We start from the raw sequence: 27620 nt of genomic DNA on the forward strand, positions 1-27620 counted from the left end.
GTCAGGAGCAGAGAAAGCTACCCATTGCTAAGAAGCAAAGAAAAGGGACAGTCTCATGCACTTTTCAGTTGACAATAAAAAAACAAACTTTGGCATTTTTATTCAGACACGTATAAAAACAAAACAAAAAACTTTAATGGTACAAGAAGACATTTTTCCCCAGTTCCCATCCAGGAAGGCTGAGGTCTGAAGATGGATCCTCTTTCTATCCCACCAGAAGTTTCTCATTACTGGTTCAGAATAGCTCTTAAAATACGAGTCTCGGAACCTTTGTGAATTGGCTTGTAAGGAGTGTATATCACCTACAACATATGTGGGCTATGGCTTACACAAAAACGTCCAGTTGTTTGTCCTTCTGTGTTGTCTCCACCCCTTCCTGAGATGAGAAGCCAGGGTGCTGGAGGGAAACGTGGCCGTTGGCATTTGCTCCATTCAGTGCATTAACAAGGAGTCTGGTAGTTCACACTTACAGCCTTTGGGAGGCTGAGACAGGATTGCAGTTCAAGGCCATCCTGGGCTACGTAATTCCAGGCCAGTCTACAGAGTGAGACCCTGTTTCATACACACACACACACACACACACACACACACACACACACACACACACACACACGCGCGCCCCTTACAAGAGCTTGACATGGTACTCCCTGACACCTTATAGTAAAAGTACAAGCACTGGAATTGAAAGATTTTGAACCCTGGACCTGCTGCTTAATTTCTTCAAGGCTCAGTCCCCCATTATCTGAGGTTTTTCTGTCCACAGTTTTAGTAACCTGTGATCAACTACAATCTGAAAATGTTACATGACAAGTTCCTGAAATAAATAGTCCCTAAAATTTAAATTGTACACCATTACAACCATCCTTTTCTATCCCACTTGGTAGATGAATCATCTCTTTGCCTAGTGCATCCATACCAAATAACCTTAGTTATTAGTTAATAGCCCATTAGTCACCTAATAACCCACTTGTTATTAGACTGACTGACAGTGATATCATAGTACTTGTATTCAAATACCCTTATTTTACCTACAGATTGGCCCAGAATGCAAGAGTAGTAATGCTGGCAGTTCAGACATGCCAAAGAGAAGTGTTTTTCATTTGAGAAAAGGTGAAAGTTCTTGACTTCATATGAGGGAAAAAATCATATGGTAAGATTTATAATAGCAATTCCATGAAGTTATAAAAACAGACAAATTAGGATTACTTTTGCTGTGGCACTTCAAACTAAAAGAATTATGGCCATGATGAAAAGTTCTTAGGTAAGATGTAAAAGGCACTAAACTATAGCATTCAGTTTTGTACACCAACTAAAATATTTTTAAAAAAGAATTTTAGGCTGGGCGATGGTGGCACATGCCTTTAATCCCAGCACTCAGGAAGCAGAGGCAGGAGGATCTCTGAACTCGAGGCCAGCCTGGTCTACAGAGTGAGTTCCAGGACAGCCAGGACAACACAGAGAAACCCTGTCTTGAAAAAACAAAACCAAAACCAAACAAACAACAAAAACTACAGGATTCAGTACTATGCACAGACTCAGGGACCTATTGGCTATCTTGGAACTCTCAAGAGGACTCCTGTATTGGTAAAATAGGATCAGCTCTGCTTCACAAAAATTGTAGAGATTGTAATTGAGATAGTGCAGGCAGAGTTCAGCTGGACGATGCCTAGCTCATAGTAAATGTTTAATTCATAGTTATTGGTATCTACTCCTACCTTTAAGCTTCTCAACCTTTGCATAGGATTAAGAGTCTCATGAGCCAAAATTTTACTTTCCTCTCCTAGCTCTATTTCATCTCCTCTTCCTTAGGAGAGTCTGATGAGAAACGAAAGCAAAGTCTAACTCTAACAAGTAAGAGCCTGAGAGAAAGGGGCTTAGAGAGTGATCCTTCATATCTCCAGGGAGTCTCCCTGAGGAAGCTGAGGAATGGGCTTGGGAAAGTAGACAAATAGGAAAACCTTCTCTTCCCTGGGGCTGGGGACGAGAAGAAAGTGCACAGCTGACTACACAGCACAGGATTGTGTAAGGATGTGTTTACAAGTCTCCAAAGACTGGATGGCATTGTCCAGGACTGGAGAAATGGGAGTGGGACCTGGGGGAGGAGGGGGCGAGGAAGGGGTACCCTCAAGAGGCACCAGCTGCCATCAGATGCTCCCGGAGAGTCTCGGGAGCAGAGGTTAAGTTCTCTGGGCGTCAGCTTTGGGGAAAAGTCTGCTATGCCAGTAATCAGGGTTGTCGAAGGCAGAGTCGGTGGCTTCTAAACTACGCAGAGTTTTGAGGCGGGCATAGCGAACGTGGGGGGCATGATGGCCAGGCCCCTGGAAAGCTCGCATTTCTTCATACCCTTGTTCAGCTGCTGGGCAGGCCCCCATGGCTGCATAATCCCCCCCGGCACCACCCACACCCCGCCTACGGTTCATATACTCATAGTCCTCATCTGGAGTTGTGCCAGCAGAGGGCATGATGGCCATAGGATGGAGTGGGCAACTCTGCGTACTGCCCAGAGAGGCACTGAGGTCTGAGCCCACATCCATGTACTCATAACCCAGCTCCTCAAGGGAACCAGGCCTAGGAGGCCGCGGTGGGCTGCTCCTTCTCTTCCGGTTCATGTATTCATACTCCTCGTCTTCGTCGTCTTCTTCAGTACCCAGCACAGAACTGAGTCCTACTGAAGAAAGGGTACCTTCCCGGGAGGAGGGTGTACCTGTGGTTGAGAAAAATTTCAAGTATGTATAGAACTTCGGAGAAATAACCAGAAGGAATGGGGGTGGGTTAGAAAACAAATGACTAGGAGATATCAGAGAAGATGACAGAATTAAGGGGAGCTTGGAGAAAAAAAGATTAGAAGCTTTAAGGAAGAGGCTGGAGGAGAGCCAGTACCTTTGAGGTGTGTGTCTGGCATGACATAGCCATTGACATCCTCCTCCTCTAACCCTGGTGGGGACAGCGGGGTGACGGGGGTGAGCAGGCTGTGTCGCTGTGAATGGTAGGCACTGTCTCCACGTGGCCGAGGGCTGCGGCTGCGGCTCCGGCTTCTACACACCGATACTTTCTCTTGGAGTTCAGCCTCAGAGCCAGTCACATGGCCCTCTGAGGACTCTGATGCCAGACGTCCCCGTGGAATTGGGTGCAGAGAGATGGGACGGGGGCACTGTTCACTGCCCCCCAAAACTGCCGTATCCTAAGGAGGAAAGTAACAGGAGCAAGGAGAGTTAAACAGGTTTAGAAGGAGGTGCGGTTGTTCAGGGCCTCCTCTGCTGCAGGACGTTGATTAACCTTCAGGCCTTGAAGCGTCTCCCTCCACATTTCTATCAACACCTCCAAGCCCGCAAGACTCTCTGCCACCCCAGCTCTGGCAGCAGACCTTACCAGACAAGCCTCCCCGAGATTACTCTGGTTCATGGGCATGTATCCAGATGAGGGACTTAAAAGACTCTGGCTCTAGGATGAGAAAGGAAAGGAAAGGGTTAAAATGAAGGAAGAAATCAATTATCGTGGAAGCTGATGAATGGTGATTCTGAGTGGGCTCATGAGGGTTCATGGAGCAGAATCTTGTGCAGTTAGAAGGTATCCTACCCCACGTGGCCGGGGAAGCGTTCCCACTGGTAAGCTGAGGGCAGAACCCAGTGTGGTTGCCAGGCTGTCCTCCTCTGCCTCCAGGTCTAGGTCGAGGTCCAGTTCAGGCTCCAGTTCTACTTCTTCCAGCTCTTTGTTCGTCAGAGCAGAGGGCTCTGCCCCAGGAGGTATTCCAGGCCCGCTCTCTCTCTACAGGAGCAGACAATCGTTAAGGTGGATTCTAGTTCCAACCAGGTCTTCCTTTCTCTAAAAGACTTGACATCCTCTAGCCCCTACCCACCTTTATGACCAGATATCGTGGTGGGTCACGGGCCATCCTGGTGAACTCATTGGCTAGTTCTTTAAAGGTCGGGCGAATATTCTCATCAATCATCCAGCCTGGGGATGAGATGTAGAGGGTAGAGTCAGAAGGGAATAGAGCCGTGGAGGAGGAAGGAGGGGGAGCCAGACAAGGCAGGGGTCAGCAGACAACTCACACTTGACCATGACCATGTAGACGTCAATGGTGCAGATCTGGGGCTGTGCTAGCCGCTCCCCCTTCTCTAGCAGGTCTGGTATTTCAGCCAGTCTCAGCCCCGCATAGGGCTCTGCCCCGAAAGTCATCAACTCCCACACCGTAACACCTGATATAGGAAGAAATTAACTAGTAAGTATGAAAAATAGACACAGTCTGTTTAAAAGTAGTAAAGGGAAGGTAGCCTTTGCTTTAGTTAGTTAGGCGGATAGTTCCTCAGAGGAGGAGATACAAAGGACAGTGGGGGACTTGGGCTGGTGGTGACATGCGGGCAGCCAGGTGTGCTCACCGTAACTCCAGACATCACTCTGGTGTGTGTATTTCCCAAAGTGGATACACTCAAGGGCCATCCACTTAATTGGAGTCTGAAGATTAAAATTAAAGGTGCTACCAGTTAATCTTCATAAATTCTCTTACTGTCTTAAAACCCCAGGTTTTCCATTGTCCCTTGATTTCTTCCGTTCTCAGCTCCCACTCCCCGAATTGACCCTGACTCGCCTACTCATCTCAGAAAGAGCCCCCGTGAGTGACTGCATCCATGCTCACCCTGCCCGACCACCGCCCGACCCCTGTCACCTTACCTTGGCCTCACTGTATAGTAACTGCTTGTCTTCCGGTGGCAACAGGTCAGCCACACCAAAATCTGCCACCTGGACCTGACTCGGTGACTTGAGCAGCACATTCCGGAGAGCGAGGTCCCTGTGCACCATACTATGTTCCTCCAGGTAATACATACCCTAGAGGAGGAGGGGGCCAGTCACTGAGCAACAGGAGCTGCCCAGACCCTGAAGACCGTCCTCAGCACCTCCGACCCTGGATCTCCCGCCTCTGCCCTGACTTTCCCCGGTCCGGCAGGTGCTGTCATGGGCCTCCTCCAGACCCCTCTCACCTTGGCAATCTGTACTCCCCAGTTGAGCAGCAGCTGAGGCCCCAGGGCCCCACGGTGCTGTCTCACATAGTCAAGGAGGGAGCCCAGAGGCAAGTATTGTGTGACAAGCTGCAGAGATGATCCTGGGCATAGTCCCAGAAGCCGTACAATGTGGGCATGGTCTAGGCTACCAATGGCCAGCATATGCTGCAAAACATAAGAGGTATTAGCCAGGAAGTAACGTGTTCACATGCACTCCACAAAAAGCACACCCAACCCAGAGGTCCCTCTAACACGCAAGTCCCTCTAACATGCCTAACGTGGACCTAACACACTATCTGCCAACACAGGATCATATGTCTACATGCCAGGACACAACACTGCCTCTCTTCTAGCGGCAGATGGAATTGCCTCTTCCACTTACATCAGTCACAGATTGAAAACTTTGGCGCCCACTCTTGTCTTCGATGACTTTAATGCAGACTGGAATCTTGATGGATTCACCCTCAGGGATCCAAACCCCCTAGAAAGGTTGGGATGGACATGGAGTAAAAAATAATTCTTTTCCTGTCAGTCTTCTGCCAACACTCTTCTCCCATTCCCCCTCCATCTTTTTCCCACTTGTGCAGACTTCCTGTTTGTTCCTCACCTTGTGCACAGTTCCAAAGACACCAGAGCCCAACACTTTAAGCTTCCTCAGCTCCGTCTCTTTGAAGATTCTGGCCAAGACTTTGTTTGCTTTCTCGCTGGGGTCCAGAGGCTCGATGCTCTGAGGTGCGAACAGGAAGGAGGTGCTCAGAAAAGCCTACCCCCACAGTCCCAGTCCCACCTACTCCCCATCAGCAGATGCCGAGGGCGGCAGAGCCCAGAGCAGAGGGCAGGAAGAAACACTGTCTTTAGTCCTGGAAAGCATCATAGTCGAGGAACAGCGGGCCCTTCAGGAACACTAGGACTGAAGCAGCTGGTCTGACGAGAAGGACCCAGAGGGCTGGTTTTCCTCTGAGCAGCAGGAGGACAGGAGGTATGGTCTGCTCCACCTTTCCCACGAGGCTAGGCCTGGTTTTCTGTCCCTGTCTCCTCTCACTAAGAGGAGGGCTTACTGTGTAGGTCGGACTGGCCCCGCCTCGGCCTTCTAAGGGCTGGAGTTACTGCCATGTACCAAAATGATGGAGCTTTTCAAAGCTCTTCCACAGGCCACTCTACCCATCAGCCCGAAGTATGAATATTGTTTATATCTAAGTTACTTAAACCGAGGTTTCTTCAGAATCATGGCAAATGGCAAAAGCAAGATGAGAATACATGTTCCCACTTCTGGTGTGGACTCATGTGTACATGCATGTTTCTGGAATTGAACCCAGGTCCTTGCACATGTTAAGCAAGCATTCTGAGCTGTCTCCATCGCTCTACATTGTCCCCTTAAGGAAAGGGACTAAATTCCAGAGAGAGAAGAGGAGTAAGCGCCATCCTACCGCTTACCCTCAGATTGTAAGGGTGCCCCCAAAGTGAAGCTGATACTCACCTCACCCCGTTCCAAGTAGCGCCTCATAGCCCTTTTATTCTGAATCCTGCGTCCACGCCAGTAGAGAAAGGAGCCTCCCAGAATCAGGAGAGCCACAGGCAGTCCGACCATCCCAGCCATTGCCAGATGAGTTTTACTATGGGATATAGAAAAGGCCAGCACCCTAAGTTTACAGCAACTTCACAGATGTCATTTATATGGTGCAGACCTGAGTTAGCAATCACCTCTACTAATATCCATGAGCACTGAAGGAGCCAACCATATAGGAGACTTCCCTCTTGTAAGCTAGTGTAAGTTAATTTTAGGAAGGGAATGCCGGAAGCCACAATTCCTGAGCCCGTGATGCTGGACTGTGTATATAAAAGGAAAGAATGACCCTAGTGGATGGCTCCACACCCACATACGTATGCCTGGCACGAAATGGACTTGGGATTATTAATAGCAATAATGAAAAGGAGGACAGGGAATCAGGAAGGGGACAGGGAAAGGGCAGTAGGGGAGTCTGGAGAAAGGTAATGGTGGATTGGTATGATCAAAATACATTATATATATATGCACTAAATCTCCAAAGAATAAGTGACAAATATTTAAAGGGGGGGGAGTTGGAGAGATGGCTCAGTGGTTAAAAGCACTGGCTGATCTCGCAGAGGACTTGAGTTCAGTTCCCAGCACCCATATGGTGGCTCACAACCACCTGTAACTCCAGATACAGGGGATCTGACACCCTCTTCTGAGTATATTTGCACTGAACTGCACATACCCACACAAATACGTGTAATTAAAAATAAAATGTCTTTATCTGAAAAAAGAGGGGTGGGCCGGGCGGTGGTGGCCCACGCCTTTAATCCCAGCACTCGGGAGGCAGAGCCAGGTGGATCTCTGTGAGTTCGAGGCCAGCCTGGTCTACAGAGTGAGGTCCAGGATAGGCACCAAAACTACATGGAGAAACCTTGTCTCGGGGGAAAAAAAAAAGAGGGTGGTGGGTGGAGAGGAGGCTGAGACACTGGAGAGAGGCTCAGTGGTTAAGAGCTCTTACAGAGGACCCAGGTTTGGTTCCCAGAACCCACATCATGCCTCATAACCATCCATAACCGCAGATCCAGAGGAATCCCATGCCCTCTGCTGGCCTCCTTGAGCACCGGGCACACAAGGTGCACATACACACATTTCAGGCATTACTAATACATATAAAAAAATTTTTTTAAAAGGTAGGTATAGTGGTACAGGTCTTCAATCCCAGTATTTGGGAGGCAGAGGCAAGTGGATCTCTGTGAATTATAGGCCAGTCTGGTCTACACAGCAAGTTTCATGTCAGCCAAGGCTATATAGTGATACCTTGTCTGTCATAAAAACAAAATTATAAAATTATAAAAAATAGGGGCTGGAGAGATGACTCAGAGGTTAAGAGCACTGGCTGCTCTTCCAGAGGCCCTGAGTTCAATTCCCAGCACCCACATGGTGGCTCACAACCCTCTGTAAAGAGATCTGGTGCCCTCTTCTGGCTTGTACACACACACACACACACACACACACACACACACACACACACACACTTTGAAACTTTAAAAGAAGGGCAGAATGAGACACTGGAGAGAGGCTCAGTGTTTAAGAGCATTGGCTGCTCTTGTGAAGGACCTGAGTTCAAGTCCCAGCACCTACATGATGGGTCACAAGCATCCATAACTCCAGTTCCAAGACAGCCCATGCCCTCTTCTGGCCTCCAAGGAGACCAGGTAAGCAAGTCATGCAAAGACGTACACGCAGACAAAACAACCATACACATAACATACATAACATCTTTTAAAAGGCAGAATGAGCTGGTGCAGAATGACTAGCATGGATCTTCCCCAAACTTTCTCCCAAATATTCCTGGGTTCCGCAGTCTCCAACATCATCTTACCTCATTAATACCTCTGTTTGTCCCAAACAGTCCTGCGGTTCTGGTCCCTTACACCTAGGAAAGAAAACCACCCTCTCAGTAAGCAGACAGCAGAGGCTCGGGCCAGGAAGGTGGCTCGGGCCAGGAAGGTGGCTCAGCAGTGCAGGCCCTTGAGTCTGATCCCTGGGGAGCCACCGAGGGGACGGAGAGAATGCACTTCCCCACACTGTCATCTGACCTCCGTAAACCGTAGTACCCACGCACACACTGCCCCCATAGCTACAATAATAAACGTAATTATACAGCAATTAAAAAGACAGTAGAGACTCAACTCCCAAAGCCTTCATATATAAAAGCTTGTTTCAGAACAAGCCTACTGTGGCACCTCATCCTGGAGCCCCAAACCTAGTCCCCAAACAGAGGACACCCCACTCCCACCCTTCTTGGCAGTCTCCTCCTCCACCCCTGGCTCACTAGTGAGCCTCTCCTGAATGAAACTCCTGAGCTGAGGTCACTCCAGCTTCCCCTAACCACGGTATACTTTCATGGCGTGAGTTTCTTTTCCTCCAGTCCTTTATAGCTGGGAGTGAGTCTTAAGCAGCCAACCTTTTCTTCATGCTTCTCTGCTCACCCCGATTCTGTGTTCTCCTCTCTCCCTGGGCCCCTCCTTCCTCAGCCCGTCACTCACCCCTGGGTGCAGTTCTCATGGCAGGGCCGACATTCATTCTGAGCGTCTGGGTACTTGTAGATCGGACCCTTGGCACCTAGGATTCCATGGGGGCAGCTGTTCACACAGTGGGGCCCGTCTCGAAAATGGGCACATCGAGCACAAGCGTCAGAGCCCTGAGCAGAAGAGGACGTTTAGAATGAGATCTCAGGGTTAATCCCAGCCTTCCCCGTGAGGACCAGCCCATCCCTTCAGGATCCCAGGGCTGCTACTGTACCGGGCCATCGCATGTGCTGGCGCCCTCCATGGGTAGGCACTCGGGGTGGCAGGAGAAACACTCACCGTCGTGAGCGAACTCACGAGGTTCCCTGCAAGGGGTGACGGAAAGAGGGGTCACTTCCTGTAATGAGGACCTGCCACTTCATGCCCACCGAGGCACAGGACAGAAAGCTGTCTACAAAGTCAGGAGTGGTGGCTCACATCTGTAATCCCAGCACTTGGGAGGCTACGGCAGGAGGCTTTCCATGAGTTCAAGGCCTGCCTAGACGACAGAGTGTCTAATAAAAACAATAGAGGACCAGGTGTGGTAGCACACACATTTAATCTCAGTGCTCAGGAAGCAGAAGCAGGAAGATCTCTGGGTCCTGTCTGTCTCTCTGTCTGTCTGTGTCTCTCCCTTCCCGCCACTTGCTCACTTGCTCACTCAAGCCAGACATGGTGGCTCAGAGCTGTAATCCTGGCATTTGGAAGATTTAGGCAGAAGGATTTAAGGCTAGCCTGGGCTACAGAGCAAGTAGGCTATGGGGAAGAATGGGGGGGAGGGAGAGGGAGGAGGGAGGAGGGAGAGGGAAAGAGAAAGAAACATAGACTAAAGGTCATCAGCACCTGAGCTGATCCATCCTCCCCCCACCCCCACCCCCGGGCCTTCCTCCCACCCTCTTGGCCTTCTCCACACTGTACCCCTTCAGAAAGTTGCAGTGAGTCACACAGACACCTTCTCGGCTGTAATTTCGACAAGACAAGCACTGACCAGGGCCTGGGCCCCAGCATCCCCCAGAGGAGCACAGTGGATCACACACTTTACCCTCTGCCACTGGAAAAAAAAAAACAACAAAAAAACAGACCGGTTAGGAAAAGACCCAGGGCTCCCAGGAAGCCTTCTTCTGAACTCCTCCGTGTTGCCTCCGCCCTCACACCCACGTCTCACTGGTTCCATCTCTCAACCCTATCCCACTCTCGGGGTCCTCTCGCCTCCCAGACCGCCTGTTCTCACCCGGTAGGCCCTCTCTCTCACCACAGTCTCTTCGAGGCCGATTATACTTGATATCAAGCCTGTCGTCCGGAGGCCCCCGGAGCAGTCTGGTCCAGTTCAGAGAGTGGTGGTAGCAGAGCTGCTGATTGGCACTTATGTAGACTCGCCCAGCGCTGATCTCCTTCAGGGACCGGAGGCCCAGTGACGTGACATTCAAGTTCTTCATGATCAACAAGGAGAAGCCCCGGCTGGAACGAGGGGGGAGAATTAGAGGGCAGACAACAAAGGGAAAACTAGACATACAGGGGATTTATTTTCACTCATCAAATTTGCTCCAGGTTAAATTAGAGCCATGGCAAGGGAATCCCCTCTTTTATCAGACGTGTTTTCTGAGACAGGTCTTACTGCATTTCTGAGGCAGGTCTGGAATTCACTGTGTAGCCCAAACTGGTCTTGAACTTGCTGTGAGCCTCCTGAGTCAGTCTCCCCAGTGTTAAGATCACAATACCACATTTGGTTTTCCCCGTCCCTTTTTGCCTTGACTCCATCATGTTAGCAGACTACCGGGGCCTCTTGGTTGAGAAATGCACTGTATTTCATAAGAAGAGCCCATCTCAGTGTCTGGAGACGATACCACCTCCACACCCTTACTCACTTGTAGAGGCTTCTGCCCCCGATGGTTGTCAGGTTGGAAAAAACACTGAAGTTGTGCATGTGAGGAGGCCAGGACTGGATGTTTAGGTACCCTGAAGGGTTGGAGAGAAGCATATAAGCAGGAGGTCTTCTCTCCGTCAGATTCCCTGTCACCTGCCTCACTGTGCTTTGGAGTGTGACTCTTCCTAAGTGGTTTAACTGTGATGCATGCCGGTGGGTCATTTGCTCCTTCTAGCCAGGGAAACCATTCTTCTTCCTCACCTGTGATCTCCCGTACTGTCCTGAAAACGTTGAGCTTCTCTGGGTCCAGTGCAGGGATCTTGTGCCAGGGGTCTCTGGGGGATGGGGGGAACAGTAAAAACTTCTCAACAGCCGGGCACAGTGGCGCACACCTTTAATCCCAGCACTCGGGAGGCAGAGCCAGGCGGATCTCTGTGAGTTCGAGGCCAGCCTGGGCTACAGAGTGAGATCCAGGAAAGGCGCAAAGCTACACAGAGAAACCCTGTCTCGAAAAACCAAAAAACAAACAAACAAACAAAAATCCAAACTTCAACAAAGTAGAGGTATGGCACTCAGTGGTAATAAACACACCATACTCCAACCCATGGTTTCTAGATGTCATTTCCCCCAGTACTGGGATCAAACCCAGGGCTTTAAATACGCTGTTGTACTGTAACCAGCCTCTTGGCTCCAAAATCAGAGTCTTCATCTAAAGGAAACAGAACTCCTTGGAGAGATGCTGGTGGTGGGGGGAATATAAATACATGTGCCTGGAGCATCTCACGTCAAAAAAGAAAAGAAATGCCCCAAGGCTGTTCACAACTGTCTATACCTCCAGCTCCAAAGAGTCAGATGCCCTCTTCTGGTCTCCTCAGGCACTTCATGCACACAGTGCACGGACATGCATGCAGGCAAAACACCCACACACATAAAAAATAAACAAACTAGGACAGAGGTGATAGCACACACCTGAAACCTCAACACTAATTCTTGAGAGGCTGAACAGGGGTGACAAGATCAAGGCCAAACTGGGCTACAAATGGAGACCTTATCTCATTCGAAACAAAACTGAGGTAAGGGGTGTGTGTACCTGTGTGTACAGGGAGGAAAAGAGAGAAATGATTTTTTAAAAAATGCTCAAAAAACAAAACAAAAAAGTAGCTGGGCAGTGGTGACACACGCCTTTAATCTCAGCATTTGCGAGGCAGAGGCAGGCGGATCTCTGTGAGTTTGAGGCCAGCCTGGTCTACAGAGTGAGTTCTAGGACAGCCAGGGCTACACAGAGAAACCCTGTCTTGAAGAAACAAACAAACAATCAAACAAACAAACACCACTAGCTGCTCTTGCAGAAGGCCTGGGTTTGATCCTTAGCCACTGTCTATAACTCCAGTTCCAGGGGATTCAACACCCTCTTCAGAGCTCTGTGGGCACCAGGTGCATGCATTGGTGCAGAGACATACATGCAGGTTAAATACTCATAAAATAAAACAATAGTGTTAAAAAATGAAGATAGACAATGTTTTCATTATTTTTAGTCGTGTGTGTGTGTGTGTGTGTGTGTGTGTGTGTGTGTGTGTGTGTTTGCCAACACGCACGTGCACCCACTGAGGCTAGGGGCATCAGATCCTCCGGGAGCTGGTGTTACAGAGAGCTTTGAACCTGTGGAGGAGCAGTATGTGATCTTAGCCACTATGCTGTCTCTCCAGCTTCCTTTTATTTAAATTTAAGGAAGAACTTCTAGAAGACTTGAGCTGGTCTACACACTGGTCTACACTGTCCCTGTACCATATCATTCCTCAGGGTTATACTCTGTTGCTTAGGGATGCCCTTGAGGGACGCAAGCTCCAGGTAGAAGGTGGAGTTATGCATTCTCTCCCGTCCTTTGTAGCTCCTGAGATTTCATGCTTACATTTCTAGTCAGATGCAATGGAAAGATTTAAGCCATTGAAACGGGTCGTGTGGTGGATGTGTGGTGGATGGGGCTGGTGGTCAGGGTGGGAAAGCAGTCTCTTACCCGTTGAGGCCAGTGATAAGGAAGTCCAGGTTGCCCAGGATCTTGGTGCAGTTCACAAACCCATCAATGTTGCTAGAGTCCACAGTCTGGAAGCGGCTTCCAGAGCCCGTCCCCTCACAGGCTGCAAACACGGAACATTCTCAGTGCTGGGTTCTGGGTCACCTCAGAAAAGGCTGGGTATAATTTCTCACTGCGTCCTGCTCACCTTTAGGGCACAACCCTCCACAAGGCTCACAAATCTTGAGTCCATTTTTATCTACTTCCATCTTGTCAGGAGGGCAAGCCCTGACACAAGATGTCTGATCCACCACAAAGTTATCTAGGAAAGAGGAGGTCACCATCAGATGTGAATAACACTGCCAGCTGCGAAGACTCTTCACCTGTTTCCCCTCCTCTTCACCCCTCCTCCCTCTTCTCTGCATTAGATTTGCCCCAGCTACAGCCCCAGGGTTCCTCAGGTCTGTCCTCTAGATTAGCCATCTCTTTGTTCTTCTTTTTTTTTTTTTAAAGATTTATTATTTATTTATTATGTATACAGTATTCTGCCTACATGCATGCTTGCAGATCAGAAGAGGGCGCCAGATCTCATTACAAGTGGTTGTGAGCCATCATGTGGTTGCTGGGAATTGAACTCAGGACCTCTGGAAGAACAGCCAGTGCTCTTAACCTCTGAGCCATCTCTCTAGCCCCCATCTCTTTGTTCTTAAGATGGCCTCAAGGTGCTGGAGGGATGGCTCATCGGGTTAAGAGCACTGGCTGCTCTTCCAGAGGTCCTGAGTTCAATTCCCAGAACCCACACGGTGGTTCACAACCATCTTTAACAGAGTCTCATGAGATCCAGTGCCCTCCACTGCTGTGAAATTTTGCATACAGACAAAACACCCATATACATAGAGTACATAATAAATCTTAAAAAAAAAAAAAAAAACATGGCCTCAAACCCTTTTTTAGAAAAAGATTTATACACACACACACACACACACACACACACACACACACACACACACACACACACACATATATTGGTTTTTTGAGACAGGGTTTCTTGCCGGGCGGTGGTGGCGCACGCCTTTAATCCCAGCACTCGGGAGGCAGAGGCAGGTGGATCTCTGTGAGTTTGAGGCCAGCCTGGGCTACCAAGTGAGTCCCAGGAAAGGCGCAAAGCTACACAGAGAAACCCTGTCTCGAAAAACCAAAAAAATAAAAAAAAAAAAAAAAAGAGAGAGAGAGACAGGGTTTCTCTGTGTAACTTTGGCACCTTTCCTGGAACTCATTCTGTAGCCCAGGCTACCCTTTAACTCACAGAGATCCGCCTGCCTCTGCCTCCTGAGTGCTGGGATCAAAGGCATGCACCACCACCGCCCGGCTAATTATATATTTTTAAGATTTATTTTTGTTATGTTTAATTACGTGTATGTGCATCTGTCTGTGTGTGTACAGGTGCCCTTGAAGGTCAGAGGCATCAGATACCCCTGTGTGGGCGCTGGGAATCAAACTCAGGTCTTTCGGAAGAACAGCAAGTGCTCTTAACCACTGAGCCATCTCTCCAGCCTCCTATTTATTTTATGTGTATATATAAGTGCCTGTATGTATGTATGTGTACCCCATTTGTGCCTGGCACCCAAGGAGTCCAGAAGAGGATGTCAGATCCCCTAGAACTAGAACTGTGATATGGGTATTAAGAGCTGAGTCCTTTGGAAGGGCAGCAACTGTTCTCAACTGCTGAGCCATGTTTCTAGCCCTGGCATCAAACTCCTCATGTAGCTGAGGATGGCCACGAGCTTCTGATGCTCCTGTCTGTGTCTCCGAGCACTGGGATTACAGCACACGGTCCCTCCCAGTTTATGTGGTTTTGGGGCTTTCAAACCCAGGGCTTTGGGCACACTAGGCAAGCACTCTGTCAGCTAAGCTATGTTCACAGCCCCCTTTGCTCCTGGTGGTTCCAAGCGGCCCCAGCCAGCCTGGAGGAAGCAGTCAGGGGCACTGGCATAGACTGTCACTCACTGGTAAAGTCACATGATCACATCAAGTTAGTTAACATCTAACTTGCTCCCTTTCGCATCCCAAACTTTTGTGGAGAATCTTGGGTCCACGATCACTGTCCCTTCCCCTCAAACACTCACGGGGACAGCTGGCAACACAGACGCCTCCGTACTGGTACTTGGTGTGGGGGTTGGGTTCCAGCTGGAACGTTAGCTTGTTGTACACAAGAGGCTGCGGACACCGGGGCACACAAGCTCCACTGTCATTGAAGTGTCGGCAGGCCTGGGAATGAAAACGATTCCTAAAATTTATATCTTCTAAATACCCCTACTCCTCCCCAAAGCCTGTACCCCCATTCCAGAGCACAGGCAGACGGCACCACTACGTACAAAGCAATCTGTGTCCTGGGGTCCCGAGCAGCCCCCTGCACACTCGTCATGGCAGCACTGGTTGGGGTTGGGCCCAAAGCAATGACCGTTACACTGAGGAGCACAGATGGTCTTGGTCACTATGAAAAGAGTATGACAGTCAGCCTAAATTCAGAGGCCGCCGCTCATTTTGACTGTTAGGCTTGACACAGGCAGATTGCATAGGGAGGGGTACGAGAGGGTGTGAGCTTTAACTCTGTAGAAGGAAATTCAAACCCACATATCTGGCAGTCTTCTGGTCCAGGCCCCCAGCATCGCCCCTTGCAGACCTCATGACAGGGTGGACCTAGATGGGAAGCAGGGCCATCAGGGCTGAGAAAGGCTTGCTTGAATCAACAGAGTATGATGTCAGCACACAAGCACCTCAATCCCAGGAAGCAAGAGCCCTGGGCTGTGTCCCTCCCTGCCCTTGGAGAGCAGGGCTGGGCTCTAGTGAACCTGTCAACAAGGGGTGGAGCCACTCCCCCACACTACCCACTGGGCAGCTGAAGGGGAGGGACTGGGTCAGATGCCAACCTCAGCCCCGGTGCCATCCCAGGAACTTGGTTCCTCCCAGACAAACAGATTCTGTGCCTGGGTGAACAGGAGCAGTAGACTAGGTCAGGGCAGCAGGGAGATGTCATATTGGCAAGAGCAATCGGGGTTAGTCCAGATCTGGTCTCCCTGCTTAGCATCCAGACAACTTTGGCCTCTTTTCTGGATACACTGGTTTGGATTCCAAGAGACTGACCTGGTCCTTCCTGGCAGGCAGGCTCTTGGGTCAAGGGCCTAGGGTAACTGTCTGGGGAAGGTGGGTTCAGATAAAGGATCCAGTAGGGATGGGAAAGGAGTCACTCTGGTTTGCTGGGGCAACGGGAACCAGCTTGATCACCACCACTTACAGTTTCTACCATTGTTCTTCACCACAATGTCAGCCCCTTGGACCCTCACGATGTCCTTCCAGTCAATTGTGTCCATATGGCAAAGTCTGTCGTTCTTCTCAATATAAACACCCCCGGACAGAATCTCTGTAGTGGGAAGAAAAGTGACGGGCTGAAGACCACAGCACAACTCCTCTTCTGTACTTTCCTACCCATCCCAAGGACACTCAGATCCTGGGGGTGGGGAGTGGGAGTGGGGGAGTCATGGGACCACATGGTGGTCCAGTCAGACTCAGGCTTCAGGAAAAGCTGGCCCTAGGAGAGGAGGAGTCAGAAACTCCTGCCTCTCCAGACACCTGTCTAGATCTGGTTTAGCCAGTGGGGGAGGGGCAGAGAAAGCAGGACAGGACATCCTGAGTCAATCCCCTAGGCTTACCTGAGTGTTCTCCAAGCAACTGGGACAGGGAGAGCAGAGGGTTCCCAGGTGGTGCGTAACCCCCTGCTCTCTTCCAGCTGGCCGGGGCAAAGGGAAGACTCCAGGGAAGGAGGGATGTCAAGTGATGCTTGCACTTCAAAGTTGGAGGAATGGGCAACAGATCCAACTCCCAGTCCCGCCCCACAGACAGTAAGGTTCCCCCCTCCCTGGAGCAGACGCCCCCAGCTCCCTCCTGGGGCCCTCTACTGCTTAAAGGACGGAGGACGTGGAGACCACCAAGGTAGTGGGCAGCTAAAATGAGCTCAGAGTGAGCCATCTTGGGTCATCCTCCAGGGCTTGCCTGTCAGCAGGGAGGCTCGGAGGGCAAAACCAGAGGGAATCCTCGGACACTAACCAGTCAGCTGAGTGAAGCGGAGCTGGCGCAGAGCGTGGCTGGAGTTGGTGTTATAATTCAACATGACAAAGATGGCAAACTTTCCATCGTAGACCTGGGTTCCCCGTACCACGCGGAGGTTAGGCAAGGGTAGTGTAGAGAATTCGTTCATGGCCACGAGGACGTAGCCCGTCACCTCTCGGATCCACTGTGATAGAACAGGTCATGTCAGTGAATGGACAACGAGGTGAGGCCTCAGGCTTCCTCTCCTTTAAGACACTGAGGAAGGGAACCCTTAACTCATTTTATTATTACTACTATTTTAATGTTAGGCAAGTGCTCTACCACGGAGACACGGTGACCCTCTAACCCCAGTCCTGAACTCACTGGTCTTGAACTCCTGGGCTCCATCAAGCATTGTCCCACCCCAGCTTCCTCAGCAGATGAGTTTCCTCAGGTGCATGTCACTGTACCCAGCCTCCCTAGGGACTGATCCCAGGACCTCATGCGTGTTCTGACAGCACCCTGCCACTGAGCTATAACCCCAGCTCTGAATTCTCTCTAGTTCCTAATTTGTAGGGAGTATGCTGTCACACTACTGTGCCACTTTTGTGAACAAACAGCCACAGAAATGACTAAGGACCTCATTTCCTATCTATATTTCTTCTCAGAGTCACTCATAAGAGGAAGGCTCTGGCTTAGTCCCTCCCTCATCTCTCCAGGTGCCTCTGGGTCCTTCGGCTTACTGTTGTAGAATACTATTTTCAGATTTGTTTGTGTTGCATTTGTTTAACTCTGTGAAGCTGTGTTACTGTGCCTGTCTAAAACACCTGATGTTCTAATAAAGAACTGAACGGCCAATATCGAGACAGGAGGAAGGACAGGCGGGGCTGGCAGGCAGAGAGAATATGTAGAAGGAGAAATCTGGGAGGAGAGATCTAGAAACAAGAGAGGAAGGAGGAAGACCATCAGGAGCCAGCCACCCGGCTACACAGCCAGGCACAGAGTAAGAGTAAGATTTACAGAAGTAAGAGAACAGGGAAAGCCCAGAGGCAAAAGGTAGATGGGATAGTTTAAGTTAAGGAAAGCTGGCCAGAAACTAAGCCAAGCTAAGGCTGGGCATTCATAATTAACCGTGAGCCTCCGTGTGTGGATTTATTTGGGAGCTGGGTGGTAGGCATCCCCTACAGAGCCAAAGACTAACAACAGCTTACTATACAGTTCTTTTTACCAGAACACCACCTGTTCTGTCCCTTTCTCGTGGCCAGCGTCTACATATCCCTGGTTATGGGACCAGAACCTCCCCTCCCCCATTATAGTCACTGTCCTCCTAGGTACACAGGTTTGAGCCTTAGGAGCTACTGAGTCTTAGGAATGCTAAATGCAGCAGAGGGTGGTCCTGAGAGAGAGGGAAAGGTAAGAGGAACCGAGAGGGGAGAGGCTGAGGGAGGGGCTGTGCATGCTCACCTGCAGGAAGGAAAGGTCGGCGTTGTGTCCCGTGAGCACAATCTCAAGGTTGCCCATCACCACCTCGCACCTCTCGTACAGCTTGTACAGGGTCTGGTACTGGTTCTCAGCATCACCAGTCACACTCAGCCCATTCAGAGTCCCAGGACACACTGTAAAAATGGAGGTAGGATAGGTAAGCTAGATGTCCCTCTGTGAAAGCCCCTCAGTGGCCCTCAGTTACATTCAGTTGCCTCTAACCCTGCCCACTAGGCCTCCAAGGCTGGGGCCTCCTCACTTCTCTTGCTCTCCTCACCAGAGTCCCCACTGTGCCTCTTTTCAGGTTCTAATTTGGGCAAAGAGGGGTTAATACAGAAGGAAGACATCAGGGGACTTTTCCTCTCCCTAGAAAGGACACGTTAGGCAGGGATCAAACTTTGATTACCCACTCCTCCTCAACTAAGGCACTTACTTCTCTGCCCCCATCCTGCCTCTCTAGGCCCTGGAATAAACATCTCTTTGGGGCTAGCACACAGCCCCTATTGTGTCTACGGAGGGTGGGATGGGGGCAGAGGATGGGGGCAGTGCCTGGGGCCACAGTTCAGCCCACAATGAGGCGATTCTATCCAGGAGGAGGGGGCTGCCCCACCCTACCCCAGACACCCCATCCTTAGCAGCACCCCCCTCTTACCCTGGAGCTTTGGGCTCAGACAAGTGACCTCACTGGAGGGAGAAACCCTGGTAGTAGGGTGGGGGTCAATGGGAGCTTTGTCTCTGAAGCTGGATAAGGAGCTGGCGGCCTCCCCCTTCCTGAACTCTGGTTTCCCTTCCACTAAGCCAACATGCTCCAGCTCCCCCAGCATCCCTGTGCAGCTCTGGAGAGAAACAGAACAGACTCTCCACTACAAAGCCTTCTTCCCAAATTCACTGTCAGAGGGATTCATTAAAAAGACTTCTAACTGTGGGCAATGCTCTCCAGCAGGCACTCCAGGGGAGAGCCCAGAAGAGTGGCCAGTACACTTCAGTCTTGGCCTTCCACTTTTCCCTTGTAAAAGGGGAGGGCAACGGGCTATAGGAAGTCTTGGCCCTTGGAGTTCTAAGTCTCTTCCCTCCGACACAGAGAAAGGAAAGCACATGGAGAGGGCGGGGGGGGGGGGGGGGGGGGGGGGGGGGGGGGGGGTGAGGGGTACGAACCACCTGTTCTAACCACCCTTCCCTGGGGCGGGGCAGGAGCGCAGCATGGGAGGGTCAGAGGCCCCAGCTTCCCCGACACCCCTCTAGTCTTCCCCTTCTCTAGACCCTCTTCCCTATCTCCAGGATGGAAAGAGTGGGTCAATCCCGCAAGGAGGCATAAACAGGCTAGGAGCTCCCAGGGGCACCTGGGAACCCCAGGGTCCTTGGGCTGAAGTGGAAGACTAGTTAGTCATTTCTGAAACAGCCACACCCCCTGTCCCCTTCCCGGCAGGACACCCCTCTTCCACGTTAAGGTGCCAACCCTTCTTCCCCAGATAAGGGAGGAGCTAGGATCTCCGTACAGGGAAGTGATGTGTAGGTGCGCGGTCACACCGCGGCTTGCGACTGGCACACAACCACGTACACGGTTGGTTCCCCTGCCTCAGAAACATGTATTGGTCTTCCCCTGGGCTCCATCCTGGGAAGCGTTACAAGTGGCCAGTCCATCCCACCTGCTCACAGTACCTTGTACACTTTGTGTCTTATGCTTTGCAAGACCTTGCAGGTCTCAGTTACCTGCCACCCTGAGGGTAAAGTCCACATTTTACAAACAGGGGCAAAGGGCCGGGGCAGGACAGCAGTATAAACAACCCACAGGAGGAACCAGGCAACTCTGGGACCTGGGCAAGGCAGCTGGGGGAACTGCCTGTGCGCGGGACCTGAACTCAAAGAGGAGTGATTCAGAGCCCTTCTTATGCAGAGAGCACTGACTAGGGTTGGACAGAGCAAGAACATCCAGCCCCTCAGGAGCCTCCCCTCCACTTTGCCCCAGCCACACACACACACACGTGGACAAAGGGGCTATACAAGGCTTGAGACGGGCCGGATGCCCAGAGGCTGCAGGATAGAGATAAAGGGGAGAGAGAGACCCGACCACGCTTGCTCTCTGCCTCTTAGGGAGGGTAGTGGGAATCCCGGACTCCTGGGTTCCTGGTTAAGGGGGCGCGGGGGGGGGGGGGGGGGAACGACAGTCAGATGGAAGAGTGATCCAGTCACTCCCTGGCCCTTCCCACTCCAGTCTCCAGACCACCCCCTCTACCAGCTGGGAGTGTTCACATCTCAAGATCCCAGGGGCTAAATTTAGGACCAGCAACTGTGGGTAAGCACAGGTGGTCTCTCCCACTCCCACTCTGGGGAAGGGGCCCTGGCTGTACCCTAAGCTGAGACCTGGGGGCGGGGGAAGGAGCGAGATCAGTGGGACTTAATTACACCAACTCCAGAACTCTTCAGGTGTCCACGGTCCCAGAGATGCCCACAGGAATGGGCTCAGATGGCGTGGAATAGGAGGCACAGAGAAGCACAGTCTGGGCTCTGTCTGAAGTTAGACAATAAATTGAATGGGGGCAGGGCAGAAGTTGGGTCTAGGAGCGAGTTCACGGAATAGAATGTTCAGAAGGTGGGAGAGGTGACCTCAGATGGGAGAGAGAAACAGGTCTAATTGTCCTTTCCCCCACACCTCCAGCTCAGGGTATATATCCCGGGAATAGTATAGTATATAGCAGATGCTCAACATGTTAGTTGAATAGACCTGGGTATTGGTAAAGAGAAGTTGTTAACTCGGGGACCAGCTTATCTTGTGGGAAGGCAGGCGGGCAGCCTCCGTGAGGCCTCTCTGATGTCACCTGGACTTGGCCCTCAGGTTAATCTCAACCTTCTCAGGACAACCCCGCTCACGGAAGAGGAGGTGCCATTCTTGTTTTTCCAACATCAGAAAACAACAACTTCCAACCCTTGCCTAGCTCCGCCCTGTCGGCAAAACAACGAAACTGGGGGGTTGCTGAAACCTGGGGTGGGGTGGGGGCCAGGGAACCCGAGAGCAAACGGAGACCCTTCGAGCCAAGGCTCCTCAGGTTTACAGAAAGGTCCCTGCCCGCCCTCTCTGCAAGGCTCTCAAAACTCCTGTTCACATCAACCTGATCAGAAAAAAAGACCCATCAGAGGGTCAGCGACGCCCTGGGGAGAAGGGTGGGCATCCAGGAATGCAGTCCCTGCCCAGCCCACTCCGAGAACCGAGCCACGGGGTCCCCTTTCGGGCGGCTCCTGTAAACTCGGGGTCGCACCCCCCAGTTCAGCGCGTCGGAACCCGAACCCCTGGCCCAGGGTCTGCGCGCGCTCAGGTCGCGCTCTCCGCTTCCAGGCTGCCGGGGCTCCCCGCGCCGCTTACCTGCCTGAGAGCTGCCCATCTCGGAACCCCGGGCCAGGCTGAGAAGGAAGCCCAGCACCTGCAGCGTCCCCATCGCCCTCATGATTCCAGCGGAGGGTGAAGGGAGTCCCAGCCGAGTCTGGCCCGGGGGGGGGCCCTGGATTAGGAGGACATCGAAGCGACAGCCACCTGAGCAGCCCGCGGGAATCGGTGGGGCGGCGGCGGCGGCCGCGGAGGTTGCAATCTGCAACTGGAGCCGGGAGTCGGAGTCCGGAGCGGGACGGCAGGGGAGGGTGTCTGTCTGGGAGGGAGGGAGGGAGGGAGGGATCGAGGGAGGGAATGAGGGGGAAGGGGGTGTGAGTCACGGCCGCGCCCCCTCCCGTGCGAGGCTGGAGTGGCGGTGGTTGTGAGCCTGGGACACCCGCCCGGAGCGAGCTCGCCCGCCCCGCCAGCCCGCGGCTTGCTTGGCCGAGAGGGTCAAGGAGGGGTCTCTCTCTCCAGCAATTTCCCCCGGAGATGGCTAAGAGGAGATCAAGACTCCAAATGTCCCCAGGCCGGGGGAAAGGTGGTGAGCGCGGGTGGGGAGCGCGCCCAAGCCCAGCCCCCTGGAAGCTGGCCTCGCCCCCTAACCAAATCACTCAACTCCCCGAGCCGGTTGGATCACTTGAGGGATTTTGTTTTTTTTCCTTTGCGAGTGTGAATATTTCTATTTTTTTTGAGTGGGAGGTTGTTTTTGAGCCGAGGCCGTTCATGCCACCTCAGTTTCCCCGGGACGTAAAGCCCCCCTATAACATAACTCATGCATCCGGCCCGGGAACCCGAGCCCCGGAGGCCGCGTGAAATCGCACTGTCTCCGGCCGCCGCTTCCTCCCGCAGACCCGGCGCCGGCCCGGCCTCTCGGGGGGATTTGCCCAGGGGGGCGGGGGTGGTTTCCAGCCTGGGAACAGACCTTCCCTCCCCGGAGCCCGCCTTGCCCGTCTGCCCTGGGAGGGGCTCCCGCACCTGTCGCCGTCCCCGCTGCTGCCCCCCACGGCCGCCGCGGAGAACAGCTGTCTCCGGGGGACCGCGCCGTCCGGGCGGCCGCCGTTCCCGCCTCTCTTCCGCGGACCCCGAGGGGCACACCCCCGGCGGCGGCGCTCACACCCGGAGGGGACGGTGGAGAGGGGCGCGGAGAGGTCCCCGCGGATGGCGCCCACGAACCGCACGGCTCCCGGGACCCCCCGGCACGCGCGGAGGTGGCGCGGCGAACCCCGGGTTGCTAGGTCCCGGACGGGTCCGGCCGGCGCCCCCTGGTGCCAACCCGTTGCATTTCACATCTCTTAATTAGTTCTCATTCCATATTTTGCCCGGAGAACTTTCCCTGGGGAAGACTACTAGCAAACTCCTTTCTTTTCTGTTGTTTATTGTTTTTGTTTGCTTTGGTTTGGTTTTAGAGACAGGGTCTCATTATAGCTCAGGCTGGCCTCGAATATATTATGAGGCTGAGACCGGTGTCGATCTGAGACTCGGAATGATCCTTCTGCTTCTACCTTCCAAATACAGATGTGCACCACCGTGTCCAGCTCTCCCGCTACAATTGTTTTAAAAAATTGTTTGTTATTCTTACCGTGTGTATGTGGGGCGCGCGTGCGTGCTACCATTTGCGCGTGCATGGAAGCCGGGAGATAGCTTCATGGAGTCAGTTATCTCTTTTCCACTTTTACATGTGGTTGGCGGATGGTACTCAGGTCACGATTTCTCGGCAAACGCATTTAGGTACCTGTGGAGACCAGAAGAAAAGCCATCGGATCCCCTGGAACTGGGGTTACAAACTGCTGTGAGCTGCCATGTGGGTCTGGGGACTCGAACCTTGGTTCTTTGGAAGAGCAAGTGCTCTTAACCATTGAGACATTTTCCCCCCTGCCCCCATCCCTCGCGGGGGTTAAACTTGCTCCTGAACGGATGTGCAACCTAAGGGCTTATCTACTCTTGGCCTTTCCTGGACCTCTTACATAATGTTCACACTAGTATAAGCAAGAGCACAACCATTAATGGAGGCCGGGTTGAGGCAGGAGGCCAGCAGGTTTAAGGCCAGTCAGAACAACTTAGAAGTTGTCTGTCAGGGCAGGAAGTCAGGGCAGGAACTCAAGCAGGGCTGGAACCAGGTGGCAGCAGCTAATGCAGAGGCCTTGGAGGGGTCCTGCTTACTGGCTTGCTCCTCATGGCTTGCTCAGCCTATTTTCCTATAGAACCCAGGACTCCTGTCACAAAAGAGAAGTGTGTGTGTGTGTGTGTGTGTGTGTGTGTGTGTGTGTGTGTGTGTGTGTGTATGGTGTTTCCCTAGTATTCTTGAAGCTGTAGCTTCTAGTATTCTTGAAGCTGTAGCTTCGATTTCTGGTATCCAGACCCAAACCCACAAAATGCATGTGATCCAGGATGTCACCTCAGCTTTTCAGAACTGGAAACTTCTAAATTTTCTCCAAATCTATCTCCTGGTGACAGAAGGGGAGGGGCTCAGAATTTGACCCAGGATTTCTTATGATAGTATACCTAGACTTCATCTGGTCAGATTCAAACTCTTTTCAGGGCTGAGGTGTAGCTCAGTGTTCAAATGTTGCTTGGCTACAGACACTGACTCAAGTTTGATGGACAGCCAGCACAACAATGGAGGGCCGCCTCCCATCAGGTGCTGATTATTTAAGATTATTTAAGGGTCTCCTCTTCCACCTGCATACCTGTGGGAGCCCACAGAGTTCTCCTAGTGAGAGCTGAGCTCACTTTAGCAGCGGGACTGCATAAGAGGATGACTGGACCACGGGCCTAAGTCCCAGGTGTTTGGAAGGGTCTACACTTGGCTGTATCTAGCAAGGGGGAGGTCTTTGCCTCGCCTCCTTGGCATTGTTATAAAAAGTCCTTTTGAGCCGGGCGGTGGTGGCGCACGCCTTTAATCCCAGCACTCGGGAGGCAGAGCCAGGCGGATCGCTGTGAGTTCGAGGCCAACCTGGGCTACCAAGTGAGTTCCAGGAAAGGCGCAAAGCTACACAGAGAAACCCTGTCTCCAAAAAAAAAAAAAAAAAGTCCTTTTGAATAAAGTTCTGGGCCATTGGGTATTGACCCAGGTCCCTCCAGAAGCTATCCTGTGTTTCTGTTTTTCTTCTTCTCACTAGGCCTATCATTCTATCTACAAGTTCCTTATTCCTCTCCTCATAGGAACCCTGTAAAAGGTGGGGGCTGGTCACCCACACATACCCCGTAATCAAAGAGCCTTTCAATGTGGTCAGTGTGCTGGATAGTTGTATGTCAATTTGACACAAGCTAAAGTCATCTGAGAGGAGAGAATCTTAATTAAGAAAATTCCAGCCAGGCATTGGTGGCTCATGTCTTTAATCCCAGCACTAAGGAAGCAGAGGCAGGTGGATCTCTGTGAGTTCAAGGCCAGCCTGGGCTACAGAGTGAGTTCCAGGACAGCTAAAGCTACACAGAGAAATCCTGTCTCAAAAAAAAAAAAAAAAAAGAAAAGAAAATACCTCCATAATACCCAGCTGTAGGGCATTTTCTTAATTGGTTATTGACGTAGGCAGGCCCAGCCATCCCTAGGTACCATCCCTAGGCTGGTGGCCCTGGGTTCTATAGGAAAATAGGCTGAGCAAGCCATGAGGAGCAAGCCAGTAAGCAGCACCCCTCCATGGCCTCTGCATCAGCTGCTGCCTCCAGGTTCCCACCCTGCTTGAGTTCCTGACCTGACTTCCTTCAGTGATGGACTATGATGTGGAAGTGTGAGCCAAATAAACCCTTTCCTCCCCAACTTGCCTTTGGTCATGGTGTTTCGTCACAGCAATAGAAACCCTAACTAAGACATTACTCAAGGCCCTGTTCTCTCAAAGAAGTTTCCTTGCTCAAAATCGGTTGTAGGGTTGGCGTGTGGAGTGGTTGCCTGGTGTGTCCAGGGCCCTGAGTTCATTGCCCAGCAAGAGAGAAAAAGAACTGTGCTATCTACCATATGGTTGTTTGGACTTAAGAGGAAGAGGCAGACATGGGTGTCATGGCTCAGGCTTGTAATCTCCAGCCACTGGAGAGGCTGGGGCAGGAAGAAGATTGCCAGGAGTTTGCCTGGGTTACACAGCTAGTTCCAGGCTGCTCAAGACTACACACAGGGAAATCATGTCTCTAAATAAAGAAATAAGTAAGGAAGAGGCAGGCCAAGAGCCCTCAGTAACGACATTGTTCTCAGCCTTGGTAAAGCTTTCAGTGAATGCCAGCTGTGTTATCCTCGACCCCACCACTCCCAGCTACATCCAAGGTCTCTGTGCTCTGGGCACTCAATTCATTCTTCACCACTAAGCGAGACCGCATCCTAAGCATCCGGGATATAAACAGTGCACAAAACTGCCGTTTTGCTGACCAGCTCTGTCAAGGCTTCCATGAATATATTCATCGCTGCCACAGATACATTAATTGAAAGAAGGGAGGCTTTGTGAACTCTCTTTACCCTGCGTCCCATTATCTTTCTTCATTCTTACCCCCTCGACTTTTGTGGTTGCTTTAGCATGCGTGCGTGCGTGTGTGTGTGTGTGTGTGTGTGTGTGTGTGTGTGTGTGCACAAGTTCACATGTATGTGTCCAGATCCACTTGGGTGGGTGGGTTGGGGAGTTAGTTCCCTCTGTCCACCATGTGGATCCTGGAGACCAAACTCAGGCCGTCAGGCCTTGGTAGCAGGTACCTTTTTTTCGTTCATTTGGTTTTTTCGAGACAGGGTTTCTCTGTGTAGTCCTGGAACTGCCTCTGTAGACCAGGCTAGCCTCGAACTCACAAAGATCTTCTGCTTCCCGAGTGCTGGAATTAAAGGCGTGTGCCACCACTGCCTGGCTCTCAATAATCTTTAAATTACATTTATTTCTCTATTTGTGTGTGAGAGAGCCATCTCATTAGCCCCCTTTCTGCTTTTGAGACCTCAAACCTACAGCAATCCTACCGTCTCAGTTCTTGGCTCGAGGTAGTGTCACTGTTTCCAATGGTCGGTGTCTGGATGGGGTGCTTCCAGGTTCTTGGTGTCTTACTCAGAGGAATTGAAAATAGGTACACACAGATTGGAAGATATCAACTGGAGCCCAGTCCCAGTGGACACATCTACAAAACAACTCCGGAACCTAAGTCTGAGGGAACATTCCAGAAGAGGGCTTGGAAAGACTGTAAAAGTCGGAGGATCAGGGAGTTTGCTGCGAGATTGTGTCTCTTAGTAATGTCAGAAGCTACACCCATAAAGTCTCACCAAAATGACTGCCCAAACACGAGCTGAACAAAGAGAGCAACAATAGACAGACAGAAGTGGATGCGGGAGAGACGGGACCTCAACAGTCTTAGAGAACATCAATTGGTTACCTAACACCAAGTGGTCAGTCCTGAAAACACACACACAAATAACATTACACAGACAGAGCAGGTTATATTTAGGAATATGTACATACGTACGTATATGCAGGTAACAACCAACCATTAATGAAAAAAGAGAAGCCATGAATTTGAAAGAGCAAGGAGTAGTATGTGGGAGGAAAGGGAAGGGGGAGCTGATGTAATTATTATAATTTCAAAAATAAAAGAAATAATAATCGTAACAGAGAGGAAGCTTAGTCAAAGGCAAGGTGACGGCTCAGATTGGAAATGCTGCCAGAGACATGGAGGGAGCTTCTTGGGGTGAAAGAAGTGAAAGCTCCAGGTTAGTGCCTGAGGCTTCTTTTATGGGATCTAAAGAAAAGAGGTGCTAGATGGTAAGGGGTGTCATTTAAGTGGTTTTCTATT

General features: G+C 51.3%; 1 protein-coding gene across 2 annotated transcripts; it reads right to left on the reverse strand.

The window, feature by feature from the left end:
• Positions 1–85: 85 nt before the first annotated feature.
• Positions 86–26880, reverse strand: Erbb3 (erb-b2 receptor tyrosine kinase 3). 2 transcript variants are annotated; one of them, XM_052753672.1, is made up of 30 exons: positions 26797–26880; positions 23452–23604; positions 21867–22146; positions 18491–18642; positions 17045–17231; positions 16236–16361; positions 15575–15640; positions 15316–15434; positions 15067–15208; positions 13149–13262; positions 12944–13064; positions 11191–11264; positions 10931–11021; positions 10318–10523; positions 9984–10116; positions 9301–9391; positions 9045–9199; positions 8378–8431; positions 6478–6613; positions 5608–5727; positions 5383–5481; positions 4980–5165; positions 4672–4827; positions 4380–4455; positions 4053–4199; positions 3857–3954; positions 3577–3765; positions 3370–3441; positions 2881–3181; positions 86–2704 (listed from the first exon to the last, which is right to left on the reverse strand). In XM_052753672.1, the coding sequence occupies exons 3-30, from the start codon at positions 21946–21948 to the stop codon at positions 2178–2180; spliced, it is 4020 nt and encodes a 1339-aa protein (XP_052609632.1). In that variant the 5' UTR covers positions 21949–22146; positions 23452–23604; positions 26797–26880; the 3' UTR covers positions 86–2177. The 2 variants fall into 2 exon arrangements, with proteins under 2 accessions (XP_052609632.1, XP_052609631.1); XM_052753671.1 differs by lacking the exons at positions 23452–23604; positions 26797–26880 and adding an exon at positions 22848–23070.
• Positions 26881–27620: the final 740 nt, after the last annotated feature.

The sequence above is a fragment of the Peromyscus californicus genome, unplaced genomic scaffold (assembly GCF_007827085.1).
Source record: "Peromyscus californicus insignis strain IS unplaced genomic scaffold, ASM782708v3 Scaffold_24__1_contigs__length_46423439, whole genome shotgun sequence".
Taxonomy (NCBI): domain Eukaryota; kingdom Metazoa; phylum Chordata; class Mammalia; order Rodentia; family Cricetidae; genus Peromyscus; species Peromyscus californicus.

Coding starts and splice junctions, on each gene's coding strand:
- Erbb3 (XM_052753672.1), bottom strand. CDS start 21,948: ATGAGGGCGATGGGGACGCTGCAGGTGCTGGGCTTCCTTCTCAGCCTG. Junction 4,828..4,979: donor GGGGAGTACAGATTGCCAAG/GTGAGAGGGGTC, acceptor CTCCTCCTCTAG/GGTATGTATTACCTGGAGGA. Junction 4,200..4,379: donor GAGTGATGTCTGGAGTTACG/GTGAGCACACCT, acceptor TTCCTATATCAG/GTGTTACGGTGTGGGAGTTG.